We start from the raw sequence: 19,037 nt of genomic DNA on the forward strand, positions 1-19,037 counted from the left end.
AGGGGTTGTGGGAAGGGGGATGTGCTAAATGGGTAAAGGGGATTAAGGAATCTACTCCTGAAATCATTGCTTCACTATATGCTAACTAATTTGGATATAAATTTTAAAAAATAAAAAGTAAAGTTAAAAAAAATTTATCTTAATAAAGATGGTCCTGACTTAAAAAAAAATATTTTGAGGCAAAACATTGCTGTTGTTCTAGTTGTCTTTACTTTTTGTAGTTCTGAGGCCAATGTAGGACAAAATAATTATCATAATTATTGATGATTTAAATAAATAAACAGGGTGAAATTAAATAAAAAATAAATGTTAAAAAAAGAATCTCACATTAACAATCTAACTTCACAACTAAAAGTGCTAGAAAAAAAATAACAAATGAAGCCCAAAATTAGTAAAATTAAGTGAATAATAAAGATCAGACAGAAAATAAATGAAATTGAGACAAAATAAAATAATAGAAAAGATGAATGAAAATTAAACCTGGTTCTTCGAAAAGATAAACAAATTAACAAACCTTTAACTAGGCTCACCAAGAAAAAAGAGAGAGTTCAAATAAATAACATCAGAAATGAAAGAAAGTTACAACTGATACTACAGATATACAAAGGATAATAAGAGACTGCTATGAACAATTACACAGCAACAAATTGGACCACCTAAAAGAAATAGATAAATTTCTAAAAATATACAGTCTTCTAAGACTGAATCACAAAGAAATAGAAAATCTGAAAAGACTAATTATTAGTAAGAGGATTGAATCAGTAATCAAAACCTCCAAACAAGCAAAAGTCCAGGACCAGACAGCTTCAGTGGTGAATACTACAAAATTTTCAAAGAATGATTAATACTAATCCTTCTCAGACTCTTCCAAAAAAATAGAAGAGGAGGGAACTCTTCCAGACTCATTTTTTCTTTTTGTTTTTTTTTCTTTTCTTTCTTTTCTTCTCTTTTTTTCTTTAAAAAAATTTTTTTAACATTTATTCATTTTTGAAAGGCAGAGAGAGACAGAATGCGAATGGGGGAGGGGCAGAGAGAGAGGGAGACATAGAAACAGAAGCAGGCTCCAGGCTCTGAGCTGTCAGCACAGAGCCTGATGTGGGGCTCGAACTCATGGACCACGAGATCATGACCTGAGCCGAAGTCGGCCGCTTAACCGACTGAGCCACTCAGGCACCCCTTTTTTTCTTTTTTTTAAACAATATAGTGATTCAACAGTTCTATACACAGTGCTTATTGTGGTAAGTGTACTCTTTAGTCCCTATCCCCTATTTCACCCATCCCCCCTTCTACCTCCCTCTGGTAACCATTAGTTTGTTCTCTATAGTTAAGAGTCTGTTCCTTGGTTTGTCTCTTTTTTCCCTTTGTTCATTTGTTTTGTTTCTTTCGTTCCACATGAGTGAAATCATATGGTATTTGTCTTTCTCTGATTTACTTCACTTAGCAATATATTCTCTAACTCCATCCGTATTGTTGCTCTTCCAGACTCACCTTACAAGATTAAAACCAGACGAGGATACCACATGCCACAAATTAGAGGCCCATATCCCTTAGGAAATTAGATACAGAAGTTCTCAATAAATATATTGGCAAACTGAATTCAATAACATATTAACAAGATCATACACTAGGATCAAGTGGGATTTATTCCAGCCATGCAAGGTGGTTCAGCATCTATAAATCAATGTGATATATCACATTAATCAAATGAAGGGTAAAAATCTTGTGATCAGTTTAGATGACAAAATTCACCATCCATTTATGGGAAAAAAAAAACCTCTCAACACTGAATATAAAGAAAACATACCTCAACATAATAAGGGCCATATATAACAAATCCACAGCAAACATCATACTCAGTGGTGAAAAGCTAAAAGCTTTTCCCTGAAAAGCTTTGCCCATTCTTGCTAGTTTTATTTAACATAATACAGGAAGTTCTAGCCAGAGCAGTTAGACAAGAAAAAAATAAAAGCATTCGAATTGGAAATAAAGAAGCTAAAACTGTCACTATTTGCAGGTCACATGATACCATATACAGAAAACACTAACGACTCCACCAAAAACAAACAGAAACCAAAACTGTTAGAATAATAAATGAATTAGGTAGTGTTGCAAGATGCAAAATTAATATGCAGAAATCTGTTGCATTTCTATACACTAACATGAACTATTAGAGAAATTTAGATAACAATCCCATTTACAATTGCATCAAAAAGAATAAAATACCTAGGATAAATTTAAATGAGGGAAAGACCTATACATTTAAAACTCTAAGACACTGATGAAGGAAATTGCAGATGGCACAAATAAATAGAATACTCCATGCTCATGGATTAGAAGAATTAGTATTTTCAAAATATCCATACTACCCAAAACAATCTACAGATTCAGTGTAATCCCTATCAAAATTCCAATGGCATTTTTCACAGGACTAGAGCAAATAATTCTGAATTTTGTATAGAACAACAAAAAACCTCAAATAACCAAAGCAATCTTTAGAAATACAAACAAAGCTGGAGGTATCATGCTTCCTGATTTCAAACCATATTACAAAGCTATAGTAATCGAAACAGTATGGTATTGGCATAAAATAGATACTATATGAATGGAACAGAATAGGGTGTCCAGAAATAAATCCATGAATATGTGCATGGATATATTTGTTATATAAAGGAGCCAAGAATATACAATGGGGAAAGAAGAGTCTCTTAAGTGCTTTGGAAAAACTGGACAGCCACATGCAGAAGAATGAAACTGGACCACTATCTTACACCGTACACAGAAATTAATTCAAAGTGAATTAAAAACTTGAACATCAGACCTGAACCATATAACTCTTAGAAGAAGAATTATGTAGTAAGCTCCCTGACACAGCCTTGGGAATGAGTTTTTGAATCTGACACCTCAAACAAAAGCAACAAAAGCAAAAATAAACAAATGGGACTACATAAAACTAAAAAGCCTCTGCACAGTAAAGGAAACCATCAATAAAATGAAAAGACAATCTAATGAATGGGGTAAAATATTCACAAAAAATATACCTGATAAGGGATTAAGGTCCAAAATATACAAAGAACTCAGACAACTCAATAGGAAAAAAAAATGCAAATAGTCCAAGTAAAAATGGATAGAGTATCTGAATAGATGTTTTTCAAAGAAGACGTACACATGGCCTATAGGTAAATGAAAAGATGCTCAACATCACTAATTATCAGGGAAATGCAAAATAAAATCTTAATGGGATGTCTCTTCACACCTGTCAGAATGACTATTACCAAAAAGACAAAAATAACAAGTGTTACCAAGAATGTAGAGAAAAGGGAATGCTTAGTGCATTCTTGGCGTAAACGTAAACTGTAGAACTACCATGTGACCCAGCAATTCCACTTCTGTGTATTTATCTAGAGAAAATGAAAACATGAATTTGAAAAGGTATATGCAGCTTCATGTTCACTGCAGAATTATATACAATAGTCAAGGTATGGAAACAACCTAAGTGTTCATTGATGGATAAATGCATAAAGAAGAGGAAGAAGATGTGAGATATATAGACAGGCATGCACACATGAGCGCGCGCGCGCACACACACACACACACACACACACACACACACACACAGAAATACCATTTAGCCATTAAAAAAATCTTGCCATTTGCAGTAACCTGGATAGACCTTGAAGACATTATGGTAAGTGAAGTAATTGAGCCGAAGAAAGACAAATACCATATGATCTCACTTACATGTGGAATTTAAAAAACAAAATCTCACAGATATAGAGAACAAATTAGTGCTTGACAGAAGCATGAGGTGGTGAGTTGGTAAAATGGGAAAAGCGGGTCCAAAGTATAAACTTCTAGTTGTAAAATAGATGAGTCCCAGGGATGTAATGGATAGCATGTTGGCTAAAGTTTATAATAAATACAATATTGCATATTTGACTGTTGCTAAGAGAGCAAATCTTAGAAGTTCTCATCAAAGAAAAAAAATTTTCTGTAACTGTATATGGATGGATGTTAACTAGACTTATTGTGATTTTTCATATATAAAAATCATATTACATTGTACACGTGAAACAAATATAATGTTATATGCCAGTTATACCTCAATTTATAAAAGTGTGAAATATGAGGGGGAAATCCTGTGAAATTTATGTTTATATTTTTGTGACCTCCTTAGATCTTATGCATACCTTCACATAATGTGGCTTAACTTCAAGACAAACTAGTATATTCCAATTCAGTTCAATTCTGGTGCTAATTACCTGGAATTACTGTAAACCCCATGGGTTAGAGGTATAGTCCCCATCAAGGCTGCCCTCACTTCAGATGCCAGCCCCAAGTTCATGGGCCTCCAGGCTATCTGTACTTCTGACCAACTTGCTACAAATGTGGATGAATTCCTACTACCTCCTTAAGATTCAATAATTTACTAGAATAACTCACAAAACTCAGGAAATTTCATTTTAATTACAAAGGATACAAATCGGGTCAATTGTGGAGACACATAGCACAAGGTCTAGGAGAATCCTGAACACAGAGCTTATGTGCTCTCTTTTCATGGAATACAGGTGCAGCACCCTTTTGGTAGATCAGTGTGTTCGCCAATAAGGAAGATCCACCTAGTATCATTTTCCAGAGTTTTTACTGGAGAGTCATTATGTAATGAATGATTGACTCACTGGACACATGACTGAATTCAGTCTCCATCCGCTCCCCTCCACAAAGGCCAGGCTGGCTTCATGCCCCAGTTCTCTAAATACATGGTTGGTGTTTCAGGTGATAGCCCCTTCTTGTTAGCGTAATCTCAAGTGTGAGCTGTAGGCCCACTATAAAAAACAAAAACACACCTATCGGTAAGGAAATTGTGAGGATTTATAGGATGTCTTCCAGGAATGAGGTACAAAGACCAAATTCTTCATTTTATAATACATGCTTACCAAATTGTTTTACTATGTTTTTATGAAAAATAACGTATCTTTAAGCCAAAGTTCTTTTTTTTATGAGAGCCTATACAGGTTTTCCCATAATTGCTTCAAAACTATGTACATAAAATGGTATTGTTGCCAAGATATTATATATACTCTCATGGATCATTAAAGTATGTAATTATGTTCATATTAATTATATGCAGTTGTATACACATACAAATATATTTATGCATGTGTGTATGTATATACACACATTTTCCTAAAATAGTTGTATATATACTTTGGGTACTCTTTGTCTCTAAATGAGTTTTCTTAAAACTGTATCTTTAAAAAGATAATACCAATAAACTTTCTAGTATACTTGAGAAGAGTAACTTTTATAGTAATTTTCTCTGGGTAATCCCAGAAACATATTAAAGTTAGGCTAAAATAGATGTTATTTGATGGCACATCATATCATCTAAGATCATTAGAAAAATTAAGTATTCTGCATAAGAAAATTTTCCCACATGAACAAGATACTTTTTAAATTTTTGAATTTCCTCTGGCAGCATTTCCTGCTCTGCCCTTGTAACCTTGAGAATTAGCTCATGGTATGAATTGAGAAGATCCAAGTGAGGAGCCAGTGACCCTCCTGCAGAGTCACATGCACAGTCTACCAGGAATAGTTTCTTGGTAGCTGTTTCACTGGCTCAGGGACTGCAAATTCCAGGATTTTTGTTGTTTGGAAATTAGACATCCTGATAAGTGGGGCTTTATTCCCAAAAAGTGGAGCATTTTATGAGAACCTGTGTATTCCCTTATTTATGAGACGTTGTGAATTAGAGTACTAAAAAGCTTTTGAATAAAATACTCATTTTTTTTCTTTCTGAAGCCCCTTTCTTTACATATTTGGAGGGTTTTGTTGTATTAGTAAATATATCATCTTAAAGCTTTAATGTCAGTGTTATATCAGATCCATTTGAATTTGAATAAAGAATTTATCACTCTTCTAATGTTAGCAGCATAGTTCCTAAAAAAGGTAAAATTTATTGGAATTTCAGATTCAAACTAAAAAATATAATTACATTTAAAATGTAGTCAGTGTTTATTTTAAACAAGTCTTTGAAATCAACCAATGATAGTCAACTTATTGGGAACATTATTTTTCTCTGAAAATAATTGCTTATAAAGCATGTATCCAAGTCCCTACATTATTGGTTAAGTATGCTAATTGATACATCTTCTAAATACAAGTATCTCCCCAGAATATTTGATTTTAATTTTGTAATATGTATCTGAAAAAGACAAGAAACACTTTACACACCTGCATATTATATGCATAGTAAATTATTCTACTACTTATTTTATTTCCACTGCATTTAAGTAACTATGTGAATTTCCCATCGTGTATTTCATTTTCCTTGTAAGCCATTGCTATTTAATTTTCCAAGCAGTAGCATTTATAATTCTCCATTAAGATTATTTGCTGAGTGCATTCTTCACCTTGTTTTTTACTGTAATCTACTTAACATCAATGCCACTATGATAATGCTGTGGACCTAACACTCTTATACTCTATATCACATTATATTGTGATTGTTTATGTATTTAACTCCACCTTGAATTGTGATGCCCAAAGGATATGAAGCCATATTTCCTGTCATTTTTTGTAAATTCCATCCATATTGTGGTTGGCAGTAGTTACTGAGGAAAAGTTATTTGAACAAGAGAGCCATTGGAAGCCTAAGTTCTCTGGTTCTGTACTTCACACACACCCCCCATCTGTCATTAGATAGTGACTCTCACATGCTCCTAACATAAGAAGGCTTCCTATAGGGTCACCTAGCATTTTTATGACAGATAAATTTCCCCAGCAGCATCTCACCACGAAGATTATGAAAATAGTTAAACCAGAAAAGCTATCTCATAGTTTGAAATCTAGTTCCTTCTTCTAAGCGTTCTGCATTACATGTGGATCTTTTCTTTTCAAAAATTTCTCTAGAGTATCATCAGATAACAAAATTACAGTTGAGTGTGGAGAAGTATTTCATGTAGTAGAGAAAATAACAGTAAATGAATATATATATTAATAAAAATCAACTAGATATAAGGTAACATTTAAAATGTTATTAAACAATATCACATGGTTGTAGCATGACTGCTGTTTCTTTATTCAGAGATTATTTCTATTATGACATTTCTCTGTTCTTACAAGTAATTTATCACATTCATAAACATACTTAAAAGGAATAAATTTTTATGTAGGTCAATATATCTCAAAAAGCCTTATTTAAAATTTTTTTTTTCAACGTTTATTTATTTTTGGGACAGAGAGAGACAGAGCATGAACGGGGGAGGGGCAGAGAGAGAGGGAGACACAGAATCGGAAACAGGCTCCAGGCTCTGAGCCATCAGCCCAGAGCCCGACGCGGGGCTCGAACTCACGGACCGCGAGATCGTGACCTGGCTGAAGTCGGACGCTTAACCGACTGCGCCACCCAGGCGCCCCAAAAAGCCTTATTTTAAAAAAAGGAGTTGGAAAGAAAGAAAGAAAGAAAGAAAGGAAGGAAGGAAGGAAGGAAGGAAGGAAGGAAGGAAGGAAGGAAGGAAGGAAGGAAGGAAGGAAGGAAGGAAGGAAGGAAGGAAGGAAGGAAGGAAGGAAGGAAGGAAGGAAGGAAGGAAGGAAGGAAGGAAGGAAGGAAGGAAGGAAGGAAGGAAGGAAGGAAGGAAGGAAGGAAGGAAGGAAGGAAGGAAGGAAGGAAGGAAGGAAGGAAGGAAGGAAGGAAGGAAGGAAGGAAGGAAGGAAGGAAGGAAAGAAAGAAAGAAAGAAAGAAAGAAAGAAAGAAAGAAAGAAAGAAAGAAAGAAAGAAAGAAAGAAAGAAAGAAAGAAAGAAAGAAAGAAAGAAAGAAGAAAAAGAAAAGTAAGGAAAAGAAAAGAACAAGAATGTATTACTTTGCTCTAGGCCCAGGCTCCACTTCAACGATGTAAAGTGTTCTTAAGAATACATAGTTTTTCCTCCATTGTGTTTCCAAACTTTTCTGTGTGTTGTCCAGTTTCACTTAACCTTCGATATCAAGTTCTGATAAACACTTCAGTGAATTAGTGGTGATACATATTGAAAATAGGAAGGAAAAAGGGATGAATGTGTTGACTTTTAATTTCTGTGATTCCAACCCTGTTCAGTTGGCCTTTGGTAGATAATTAGTAGATCACCTGAGGCCAATCAGATTTGGCTTTCAGTTTACAAACAAAATTATTGCAAAGGATCTGGTCACTATGAGCCCATCTTCTTGTTGTCATTGGTCTTGGGCTTTGGATCCAGTGCTCTTAAATACACACACGCATGCGCACACACACACACACATGCACACACATTTCTTGCTTACTTTGGCTAATGTATCAAAGCTTAGATAAGCAGCCTCTAGGAAACTATTTTTGCCTCTGGCTTTGTTTGTCCTGGCTAGGCAGTCATTGATGCTACTCCAACAAATCTGGCTCCCCCTGCCTTCTGCCTAGTTGGGTAGGTGTTGATGCTGTCTTGGATAATCTTTATTTAGACTCCTAAAGAAGAATGTTTCTTGTTGATTTTACCCCCGCTGGCAATTTGGACATTTGTTTTACATCAGTAATGGCCATCCATTTTTAATATATATCGGACACTTCACCAATTTTGATTTCTTTTTCTCAAGCTCTATCTTAATTACATGATGAAAATGGCTTATCTTGGTGAAACAGTGCATTGTCTGCCAAGAATACTACTTATGTGCTTCTTTATCTGTGCCTTCCTTCATGAAGCTAAGTATAAAGCATTTAAGTGACAGTAGACCTCAAGGAACCAAATACACTGTTTAAGATTTTGTTAACATAGAGAACTGATTTGGCCCTTGACTGTACACACCAGTTAGTCTAGTCTGGTTCCACTGCCTTAGAGAAGGCTGAAGTATAGGGATTCTGCAGAGATTAATGACATCTTTTCCCCACACCCCTTTAAGCTTTCTGCCTCTCCCTGGCTTCAATACATATTCACCAGCCAAAAACAGAGGCCCCTGTGGTAGTAGCCAAACAGGTGTTTTACCTATGCTGATAATAACTTTCAAGTCATCTCTCCAAAAGAATCCTGCCATCCTCTTAGGAGGAAGTGAGCCTACAACATCATCACGACTAAACTCATTTCCTGACGTTCAGCGTCTTCTCATACCATGTGACTCAGTTGTCTTTAGAGTGTTTTTTTTTTTTTTTTAATATCCCTTACAGCATGAACTCTGCATTGGAATTATTTATTTACTTCTTTGTCTCCCTAGGGGCATACTAGGAATTTCTGTAGAGGTAGGCATCTTGTCTTATTCATCTCTGTATCCGCAGCACTTATTATAGGGTATGGCACTTGAGAGAACGCAATAACTGCAATAGGACTGACAGAAGAGAGGGAGGCGTGCAAAGCAAGCAGAAACAAAATTGTAAAGTGCTAAGTACTCCCAGCTGAATTAGTCCTTAAAGAATTTAGCTGCTTTTATCCCAGTCTCTGAACCCTGTTCTTTCACTTAATAGACTCTTCTATTAATAACCAAATTGTCTGGTTTGTTCTGCTTTGTCAGAAACTACTGTGATAGAAGTCCAAATAGTAAATGATCTATTTGCCTCTCAAATGTACTTGAAAGAGATTTCCAGCCTTAGATTAAGTTTAATATTATGGCATAAAATGGTGACAACTTTCCTATGAGTGGGATTGATGACCCCATAATTAAGGGAAAGAGCCTGAGAAAGCAGTGAAGATTCAATGTAAAAGTATTTAAAGTTGATTCAGGAAATCTGTTAGAACAGAAAAATGCCATCTCCATATATCAGGAATTCTGTATTTTTTTTAAATTTTTTTAAAATGTTTATTCTTGAGAGAGAGACAGAGTGTGAGTGGCGGAGGAGCAGAGAGAGAAGGAGACCCAGAATCTGAAGCAGGCTCCAGGCTCTGAGCTGTCAGCACAGAGCCCTATGTAGGGTCGAACTCAGGAACCGCGAGATCATGACCTAAGCTGAAGTCAGACGCTTACCGACTGAGCCACCCAGGCATCCCAAGAATTCTGTATTCTTTATGTGAAGAAATCTGAGAAATAAAATCTATGTGGAATCTATCTTATCATATCTATCAATATGCTTATTCTGATGGCCAAGAAAGTGATAAATCAGAGTCAAATCACAGGATATTTCCCCAGCGAAAAGTGCAAATATAAAATTTTTAGTACCTCGGATTTAATCTATGATGTTATTGGGTTATTCACTAGAAGGGAAAATTATTAGGAATCAGAAACTCATTTTTACCAACTTGCCTCTAGGATAGACTTGAACAAGTTGATCTATTTCACACTAGTCAGATAATTGGAGAATATAACATTTTCAAAAAGACCATCAAGCTGGGTGCTTAAATATCATGTCTTGTTAGGGAACTAGATAGAGGTAAGGGATTGGGCTGATGGGCTTTTTTACAGTTGTTCATATCCCATAAGACTGCATTTAACCCATACTTACCCTTCCTCAGGGCCTTCTAATATCAGAAAGGCTTTAAAATAATTATCACACATTTTGGTTCCTCAGCATCACCCTTCTATGCAAAAAGGAATGCTCTGCTACAATTGTCGATGAACAACTTTCTTCATAGAGGAAAGTAGATGAAGACACATCCTTAGGTTCTTTACATAGCCCTAGATGAACAATTTGAAATGCTTCCAAAAATTGATCACAGTACAGTACTTGAGTAATACCAGTAGCCTTCTTCCAGGTGCAAAGTACCTTATAGATAGGGACTGTTTCTTTTTCACTTTGGGTAAAAACATAATAATAATGATGGTGAAGATAACAGATAATAGATAATACGGATTTGAAAATCTGTTTTAAATACGTAAGTATGCGTGTGTGTCCTGTGCTGTGTTTTAAATATGTAATTTAATCTACTCTCTCAGCAACCCCAGGGAGGAGTTACCCTGGTTATTTCCAAGTTTTAGATGAGGAAAGTGAGGTTTAGTGAGATTAAATAACTTTCCCAGCTCACATAGCTCATAAATGGCAGAATTGAAATTTAATAAGCAATGAATATGTTTTCAATTGATGGTCTTCCTTTATCAAAAAAAAAAAAGTCTTGCTTGATAAGATTCTATGTTCTCAAAGATCTCAACCCATAGGGGCCTTTGCCATATCTATTCTTGTTTGGAGTCAGCCTAGATCTTTTTGTCAAACAAATACAAATCATCCTTCCCCTTTCTGTGATTCTTGTCCAGATTCCTTGTACACTGTGGGCCATCTTCTTTTTCAGTCTGTTCATTTTGCTATTACTTTATTATATAATTTCAACCTTAAGAAACATATTTGAGAAAAGCAGGTACAATTGGTTAATGAGAAAATCATTTTTAAATAAGGCTCATGACATAATTTAATTTTTGTTATGTATATGAAATTCATAAGTAGCTTTAAAGATTTTTTTTAACATTTATTCATTTTTTTTTGAGAGACAGAGAGAGACAGAGCATGAGTGGAGGAGAAGCAGAGAGAGAGTCAGACACAGAATCCAAAGCAGGCTTCAGGCTCTGAGCTGGCAGCACAGACCCCAATGCGGGGCTCAAACCCACTGACAGTGAGACCATGACCTGAGCTGAAGTGGGACGCCCAACCCACTGAACCACCCAAGTGCCCCCCTAAGTAGCTTTACGTATAAACCTTGCATACGTGGACTATTTCCCATGGGAAACAAGGCAAAAAGCAAGATTGCAAATGATGATAGTTTTAATAGTTTAGAGCTTTTTATCTATTACTCCCAAAATTAGAAATAGGCCCTTAAAACCAGTCTCCAGGATTCAACATTTTAGGCAGACAGTCACACCATTATCTGAATAAAGCAAACTGGATTAATACCTATTGTATCCTTTTTACTCTTCTTTACCTGGCAATCTGATCAAAAGATGATTCACCGATCTGTACCCTCATTCCTTTTGAGCCCTGGCTCACAATTCATCTCTAGGAAATCTTCCCTAATTAACTATACTCTGTTCTGATCAGCCTTTTTGCTTTATACACTTTCAGTTCGGTCTGGCACCTAGCTTGTAGGGAACAGAAAAGCATATAACACAGTTTTTACGGAGACAAAGTTTTAAGTGAATGTGTGCTTCTACTGCAATCATGAGTGCATTGATTTTATATGTACATACATTATATATACTGTGCACGTGGTTCTCCTCCTCTGTTCTCAAGCACTGTTGGCTAGCACGGTGAGACTCAGGATTGTGCTGGGCCCCTAGCTAAGCACCGGCTTATTTGTCAGCTCTTCCGGTACGTTCTCCTGCTCTTCAGAAGCTGCAAGCTGCTTAGTAAACTGTTGATAGAGGGTTAACTTCATTCTCCTCATCTCCTTCACTGAAACCTACTGTCTTTTTTGCTTTCTAGTAGATAAAAAAGGCTAAGTTATTAAAACTCAAGGATAAGTTTCCCACTTAATTATCCATGGTGACAACTGACCTTTTCCTCCAAAGTATTATGTTTAATTCAGTCTGTTGGAGACTACCAATTTTAGTTGTACCTTACTTATTGCGTCTAATAAATTCTGGCATGAAGGATACAGAGCCAATGGTATATTTATATTCAATGAACATTTAATTTAACATTTTAGTTACTTGCCTGTACTCTTTGACTTGATTTTCTGCTCTGTAATGATCAGTTTTCTTCACCTCTTGTGCTTGTAGCAATAAGAAAACCATTGTGTTGTGTTTTCACCCCTTCCGTACGTAACAGCATGTTTATTTCTGATAGTGTGAGACTTCACCTCTGCATACCTTTGACTAGCACACATAAATTATCATATGCTGCATTTAATGAACTATTACATTTTCATATTTTCAGTATTAAATATAAACATCCAAACTGTGAGCCACACCTCACATACACAGCACATTTTGTTACATCATCTGCTGTCAAGAACTGTGACTTTGTTATTGCCCCCTTAGGTAACTCTGTCCTTTCTGTGTCAGAGACAGCAGAAAGCAGGGCCTACTCAAGGCAAAGAGACCTTCAGAGCTCCCTTCCTTCCTAAATGAAGTCTCAAGGTTCCAATTTTAAAAGATCAAAATGGAAGAAGGGGACCCCAGCATAGTGCAGGAAGGTACAGCCATCCTGCCAGGGGTATTGAGCTGCACCGTGCCTCCAGAATCTGCCCCTTCTTACTGATCCATGGGTGACCCTCATCCTCAAGCTTACAAGATGGCCACTCTGCCTCCAAGCACTGCATGGGTATTTCCAAGCAGGAACAATGGTGAAGAGGGAAGCAAAGCTGCCTTCTACCAGACTTTGCCTTCTATTAAAGAGCTTTCCCAGAAGCTCCACCCTATTACTTATATTTACATCTCTTTGAACAGAATTAGCCTTAAAAGAGACTGGGAAAATATGCATTTTTAGGTGATCCATTGCCACTCTGAGTAAAACTGGGGTTCTGTTGATGAAAAGGAAGGGTAAAAGGGCTATTTTATAAGCAAATAGCAGTGTCTGCTTCAAGAATAGTTAGTCTCTACAAAAACAGGTTAACCTTGACTGAATTCCAACTAAAACAATAATTAAGAAACTGGCCTTAGGGGCGCCTGGGTGGCGCAGTCGGTGAAGCGTCCGACTTCAGCCAGGTCACGATCTCGCGGTCCGTGAGTTCGAGCCCCGTCAGGCTCTGGGCTGATGGCTCAGAGCCTGGAGCCTGTTTCCGATTCTGTGTCTCCCTCTCTCTCTGCGCCTCCCCCGTTCATGCTCTGTCTCTCTCTGTCCCAAAAAATAAATAAACGTTGAAAAAAAAAATGAAAAAAAAAAAAAAAAGAAACTGCCCTTAGTGTCTATAGCCTAACTTCAGAATCTACATTTTGAAGTGAAATTTAGCAGCATATAAAGAAAATTAATATTTTTTACCACTAGAAAAAATATTTAGAGACTTGAGCTTTCTTAAGCCCAGCTCAAGGATAGAAAAATAAATATAAGAATTGTTTTAATTCTGAAAATACTCTGCAAAAATATCTGGTGATTTTTTTCTACCAGCAAGGTATTTTCCCTTTGGAATGTCTCCTATTATATAAAATGGGATTAAGAAGTAGTCATGGGACTCTCAAAGCTTCCTTTCAAGGCTTCTTAATTCTAAAAGACCTGGATAGAAAGACAGACTGATAGCATTTTATCAGATACACACAGCCATTTTGATTCTGTACTGGGGTCATTCAGTCTTTTGGCAGGATTTCAGGCAAAACACTTGAGTATTTTCCTAGTGGGCGAGCCCCACCTGTGTTGGGTATTTTCCAACACTGATGTGACTCAGTCCAGTTTAATGCTGAGAGTACAAAAATTACATCAAAATATAGTAGATTGTCGTCTTAATAGCATTTATTTTAGTTTTCATTCAGTTTAGACACTAATTCAGAAAATGCCTGAGCACATGATTAAGCAAAACAGGCAGCTGCCAGTGTGATGAAATTTGGGAACTACAGGAAAGACCTCCCTGACAGACATGCCCTTTTAGTTGTGTTGAGAGGAAAGGCCGCTAAGGCATGTTAGGTAAGTGCATGCTGTCCCTACAGAGAGGAGTTCGTTTCAAAATAATATTCTATAACTGTCAATATCTTAAAGGAATGTATCAAATGATTTAGTATAGGCATTTAGGATGTAGGTAGAACCCAAGACAGATAAATCCTGGTGAGAGTAAGAGCAAAGTCCAAAACAACATGACAGTGGGGATCCCAGTCCACCTGTAAGTAAAGTTGAACATGCCCCAAGTAAGAGTCCCAAAACCAATGGAAAGGTACAAAGACACTCTCACTGCTTTACACTCTTGCCCTTAAATTGCCTGGGATGCTATGGCCTTTGTCAGAAGGGAGAATACATGTGTATGTGAGTGTGTGCACACACGTGTGCGTGCACATGCATGCACATACATACACATAATGGATTGTTATTCAGCTATCGAAAAATAATGAAATCTTGCCGTTTGTGCCATGTGTGTACCTTGAGGGCAGTATGGTAGGTGACATAAGCCAGACAGAACAAAGGTAAATAGCATATAATGCAGTTATATGTGGGATATTTAAAAACAAAACAAAATTAAACCAAAACCAAAACCAAGCTCATGGATATACAGAACAGAGTGGTAGCTGCCTGAGGTAGGGGTTGGGAGGTGGCTGAAATGGGTGAATGGAATGAAAAGGTACAAATTTCCAGTTACAAAATTAATCTAAGTCATAGAAATATAATGTACAGCATGGTGACTGTAGTTAATAATACTGTATTGCATATTTTAAAGTAGCTAGGAGAGTGGATCTTGAAAGTTCTCATCACAAGGGAAAAAATTGGTAACTATGTATAGTGACAGATGTTAACTAGATTTACCATTTTGCAATGTATATAAATATCAAATCATTACCTTATGCCTGAAACATGTTATGTCAATTGCACCTCAATAAAAGAAAGTATCAGATATCTGTATATATTTAATTGTTTAAGGACCCCCCCCCCCCTTGTTGAAGAATACATTCCTCTGAACTCTAAGAGAATGTCTCTTTTATTTATTATTAGAGTGGGTAGATTTGGGGAATGTTTCCAACACATGTCTCAATAAGCAAATGATAAAGCCAGTTGATATCTTAAAACTGATTCCTGTCTTCCCTCATGTTATGCTTTCCATTGTGCTTTTAGGCCTCACTTTGACTCATCCCACTTTCAACCATCTAGAGTCAAGTAATAACTTCTACAAGACACATCCACATTTTTCCTCATGACCATGTATCCAATTCCACACAGTCTAATCCTATTCCTCCTTGATTTGTGTAGAATGAGATCATGTCTAGTCTCTTACAGATATAACTGTTCTAGGACTGAGTTATACATTGAAATGTGTTCTTAAACCCTACCCATAAGCATCTTTGTGTTATCATTGGCAAGGTTCGCATGCATCGGAAGTCTTTATCACAACACTGAATTCAACACACAAGACATTGTCAAATATTCTCAGATTCATCTGAGTAATGAATTATAGGAGTAATACAGACAAGGGGTTTGGAGCTTTGTAAGCCATTAAGAGAAATCATTCACCAAAATCATAAAGTTTTTGAAAAATAAAGAATGTCCTCCCTTGTTCTCTCTCTCTCCATCCCAATTAAAGGACAGGAAGACAGTTTTAAATATATCAAGTATTTACTTTTTGTCTGAAAATTTAATATCTTTATTTGGCTTTGTCTGAGCTGAGCTACAACCAATATGTTTTTTAAAGGAGTTTGTTGTTTCTTTGTAGGTGCAAGCCAGTTATGTGACACACTATGAAAATATCTTCTCCCTGTTCTGGGTTCTGGAGCAGCTTCTTCAAAAGGAAACCAAAGAAGGCAACACTTCAGGTATAGGGCCTGAAGACCAAGAAATCCAGAAATTTCTTCAAAAGCATGATGAAACTATTTTCCAACTCTCTGATGCATTTCCTTTATTTACCTTTTATTTATGGAGACTAGGCATTCTCTTGAACTCAGTTGAAACTGTTGAAAATAACTCACCTCCTTAGCAATTTACTAAATGTCAGAAGCATACTGAAGTATGAAGATCTTCTGCTTAAAATATTTTCAGTAATGTTTTTTAAATGAACATTTTAAATGGATCTCTAAACATAATCATTAATTCAATAGTTTTAAATTGTGTATAAAAGATTATGAGTCCTATTTCTATACTAAAATCAGCCAGTTTCAGTTGAGAATGCCCTTATTTCCATGTAACTGTATTTTACAATATATTACTCAATATAGTCTAGCTCTATTATTCTCTATAGTGGACATTAATTGCCTATCTCATAAGTGATATTTACATTTTAAAAGATTTATATGTAATAGATACTAAAAGGGAACAGATCTTAAAAGTTTTGCTGCTTTATCAACACAGTCTTTAAGTGGTTATAAGTGAAAATTTTAAACATTTTTTTACATAGTTTCTCTTACATCATTGTCTATCATCTTAGAGGGAGTCATGTAGAAGAAGAGTCTTTTACATTTATAAACCTAATGACCCTCAGTATCATAAAATCAACATACCTGTCAAGTCATCTGAAAGTACTAACTCATTGCTTAAAATGTTGTTTTCATTTTGTTTACTGTATATTAATATTCCTGTTATTAAAATGTAGTTAAACCATGTATTTTTAAGTCATTAATATTTTACAAATTTTTACAAATCTAACATCTGTCCAGAAATATACTTTATACTTACTGAAAGTATATTTATACTTATTAAAAGTTTTATTTGAATTTTCCAGTTACATTGACTTTATTTCAATTATTAAAATCATAACCAACTAGCTTAACAAGTACACATTATGCACTTTCCTATGGTGCAATTTAGGGCACAACAGATACAAATTTGCTTTCTTAATTATGTGTGATACTGCTTCATAAGTTAATTGCCATTCTTAAATGCCACTGGTCTTAAAAAAAAAAACAATGTATAGAAAAGCATATCATCATCTACCATAGTTATTTTTGGAATTATTTCTAGCTTTGTAGAAAACTGTTTTTTTATACTGAAACTCAACGTATGTACCATTCACCTATTGTTATGAAACAAACTACTACAAAATCTCAGTGGCATACAACAATAAATATTTATTTCTCAGGTGTCTGTGGGTCAGTCATTTGGGGATCGCCTCATCTGAACTGGGCTCTGTTGGAAAGCTCTTCTTGAGTTGCAGACCCCACTGGGCTAGGTTATTTATTATAAATTGGACTTTGGTCTCTTCCATTTGTTCCTACTCTGGGGCCCAGGTTAAGAGGGAGGCAGCTACTCAGGGCAGCAACTCAGGTCTTCTGTGGCAATGACAGATTGGTGAAAGGAAAGGGCTAGGTTGAGAAAGTGACACTAATCTGTCTACATTCATAAGCCAAAGTACACCAAATGGTCAAGCACAGAGAACCCTCTGCCCAGAGTGGGAGAACTTGCAAAGCTACATGGCAAAGGGCATGGATATAGGAGAGGATGGAAAATTGGGGCAAATTGTTCTCCACACATACAAGTTGAGCACAAGAAGTGTAATCCATATCTTGATTTAGGAGGATTTTTTCTAATATTTGATTCCTGGGATTTGAATAGTTGATGACACTACACAAAATCCACTACCCATGATATCTCCCCATCCTTACTCTTAATGATTAGACAAAGTTTGGTAATTACATAAGCAACAGCAGTGGCCCTTTTCCACTGCAGTCAGCTAACACAATGTTCCTAAGAAGCCTTTTGTAACTAGAACAGATTTCTTAATTCCAGTAGTCTTCAAAGCTTCATTATCTGAAAATTAGTCTAGAAAATGTATTTATTTTAGAGGAACAGACAAGATGTTGAGATCATCATTTAATGTACAGAATGGAGGTACATTTTACTTCCATTTGGTATTAATTTTATGTAAACAGTTCACTTTAATCAATTATATGATACCTAATCATTATCCTGGGTTTCAATTTCCAACAGTGTTAACTGTCCAATATTGAGGTCTAAAAATGTTGGTGAAAAGAAGACAAAATGAGACATCTGTATCTCTGTTTCAATAAGATGGTGTAACAGAGAATGAATGAATAATTTAAACTAGAATTAAAATTATTTAAGAACACTGTAGCAATTAAGATTTGATTAATGTCTAACTTTACAATTAAAATTTGGGGGATAAGAATAATGGAGACAGTAGAAATTAGGCAGTGCTGAAATTGATTTTAGGATAGGATAGGAAATAAAGAGAACCACATAATACTAAAAATGGAAGAAATGATAAAAATGATAATAAGTGCCAACATTCATATAGTATAACACTCATGTAGAGAGATACAGTAGGTGCCAGCCAGCACTTAGCTAAGCATTTTGCCTGTATTTATCATTTAATTCTCCCAACAACCCATGTGATAACCTTATTATCTCCACTTTAGAGATGAGGAACTCAGCAAAGGAATGTTCAGCAACTTGCCCAAGTTTACACCACCACGTGTGGAAGACTTAGTCAGGTTTCACCCCCAGGAATTCTATCTTCCCAGTCCACACTCCTGATTAATCTACTACACTTCCTTCTCATTACAAATTGTGCCAGCACTTCGTGAAAGTTTCATAAATACCAC

At 35.8% G+C, this 19,037-nt stretch overlaps 1 protein-coding gene across 1 annotated transcript in view; it reads left to right on the forward strand.

Annotated features, from left to right (window-relative positions):
* MEI4 (meiotic double-stranded break formation protein 4) overlaps positions 1–17,553 on the forward strand; it is a 215,012-nt gene extending 197,459 nt beyond the window's left edge. Inside the window, exon 5 of the mRNA XM_045498835.1 lies at positions 16,196–17,553. Coding sequence (XP_045354791.1) covers positions 16,196–16,456 — 261 coding nt within the window. The 3' untranslated portion in view covers positions 16,457–17,553. The remainder of the gene's footprint in view (positions 1–16,195) is intronic.
* The last annotated feature ends 1,484 nt before the right edge of the window (positions 17,554–19,037 follow it).

This window comes from Leopardus geoffroyi, chromosome B2 (assembly GCF_018350155.1).
Source record: "Leopardus geoffroyi isolate Oge1 chromosome B2, O.geoffroyi_Oge1_pat1.0, whole genome shotgun sequence".
Lineage (NCBI taxonomy): Eukaryota > Metazoa > Chordata > Mammalia > Carnivora > Felidae > Leopardus > Leopardus geoffroyi.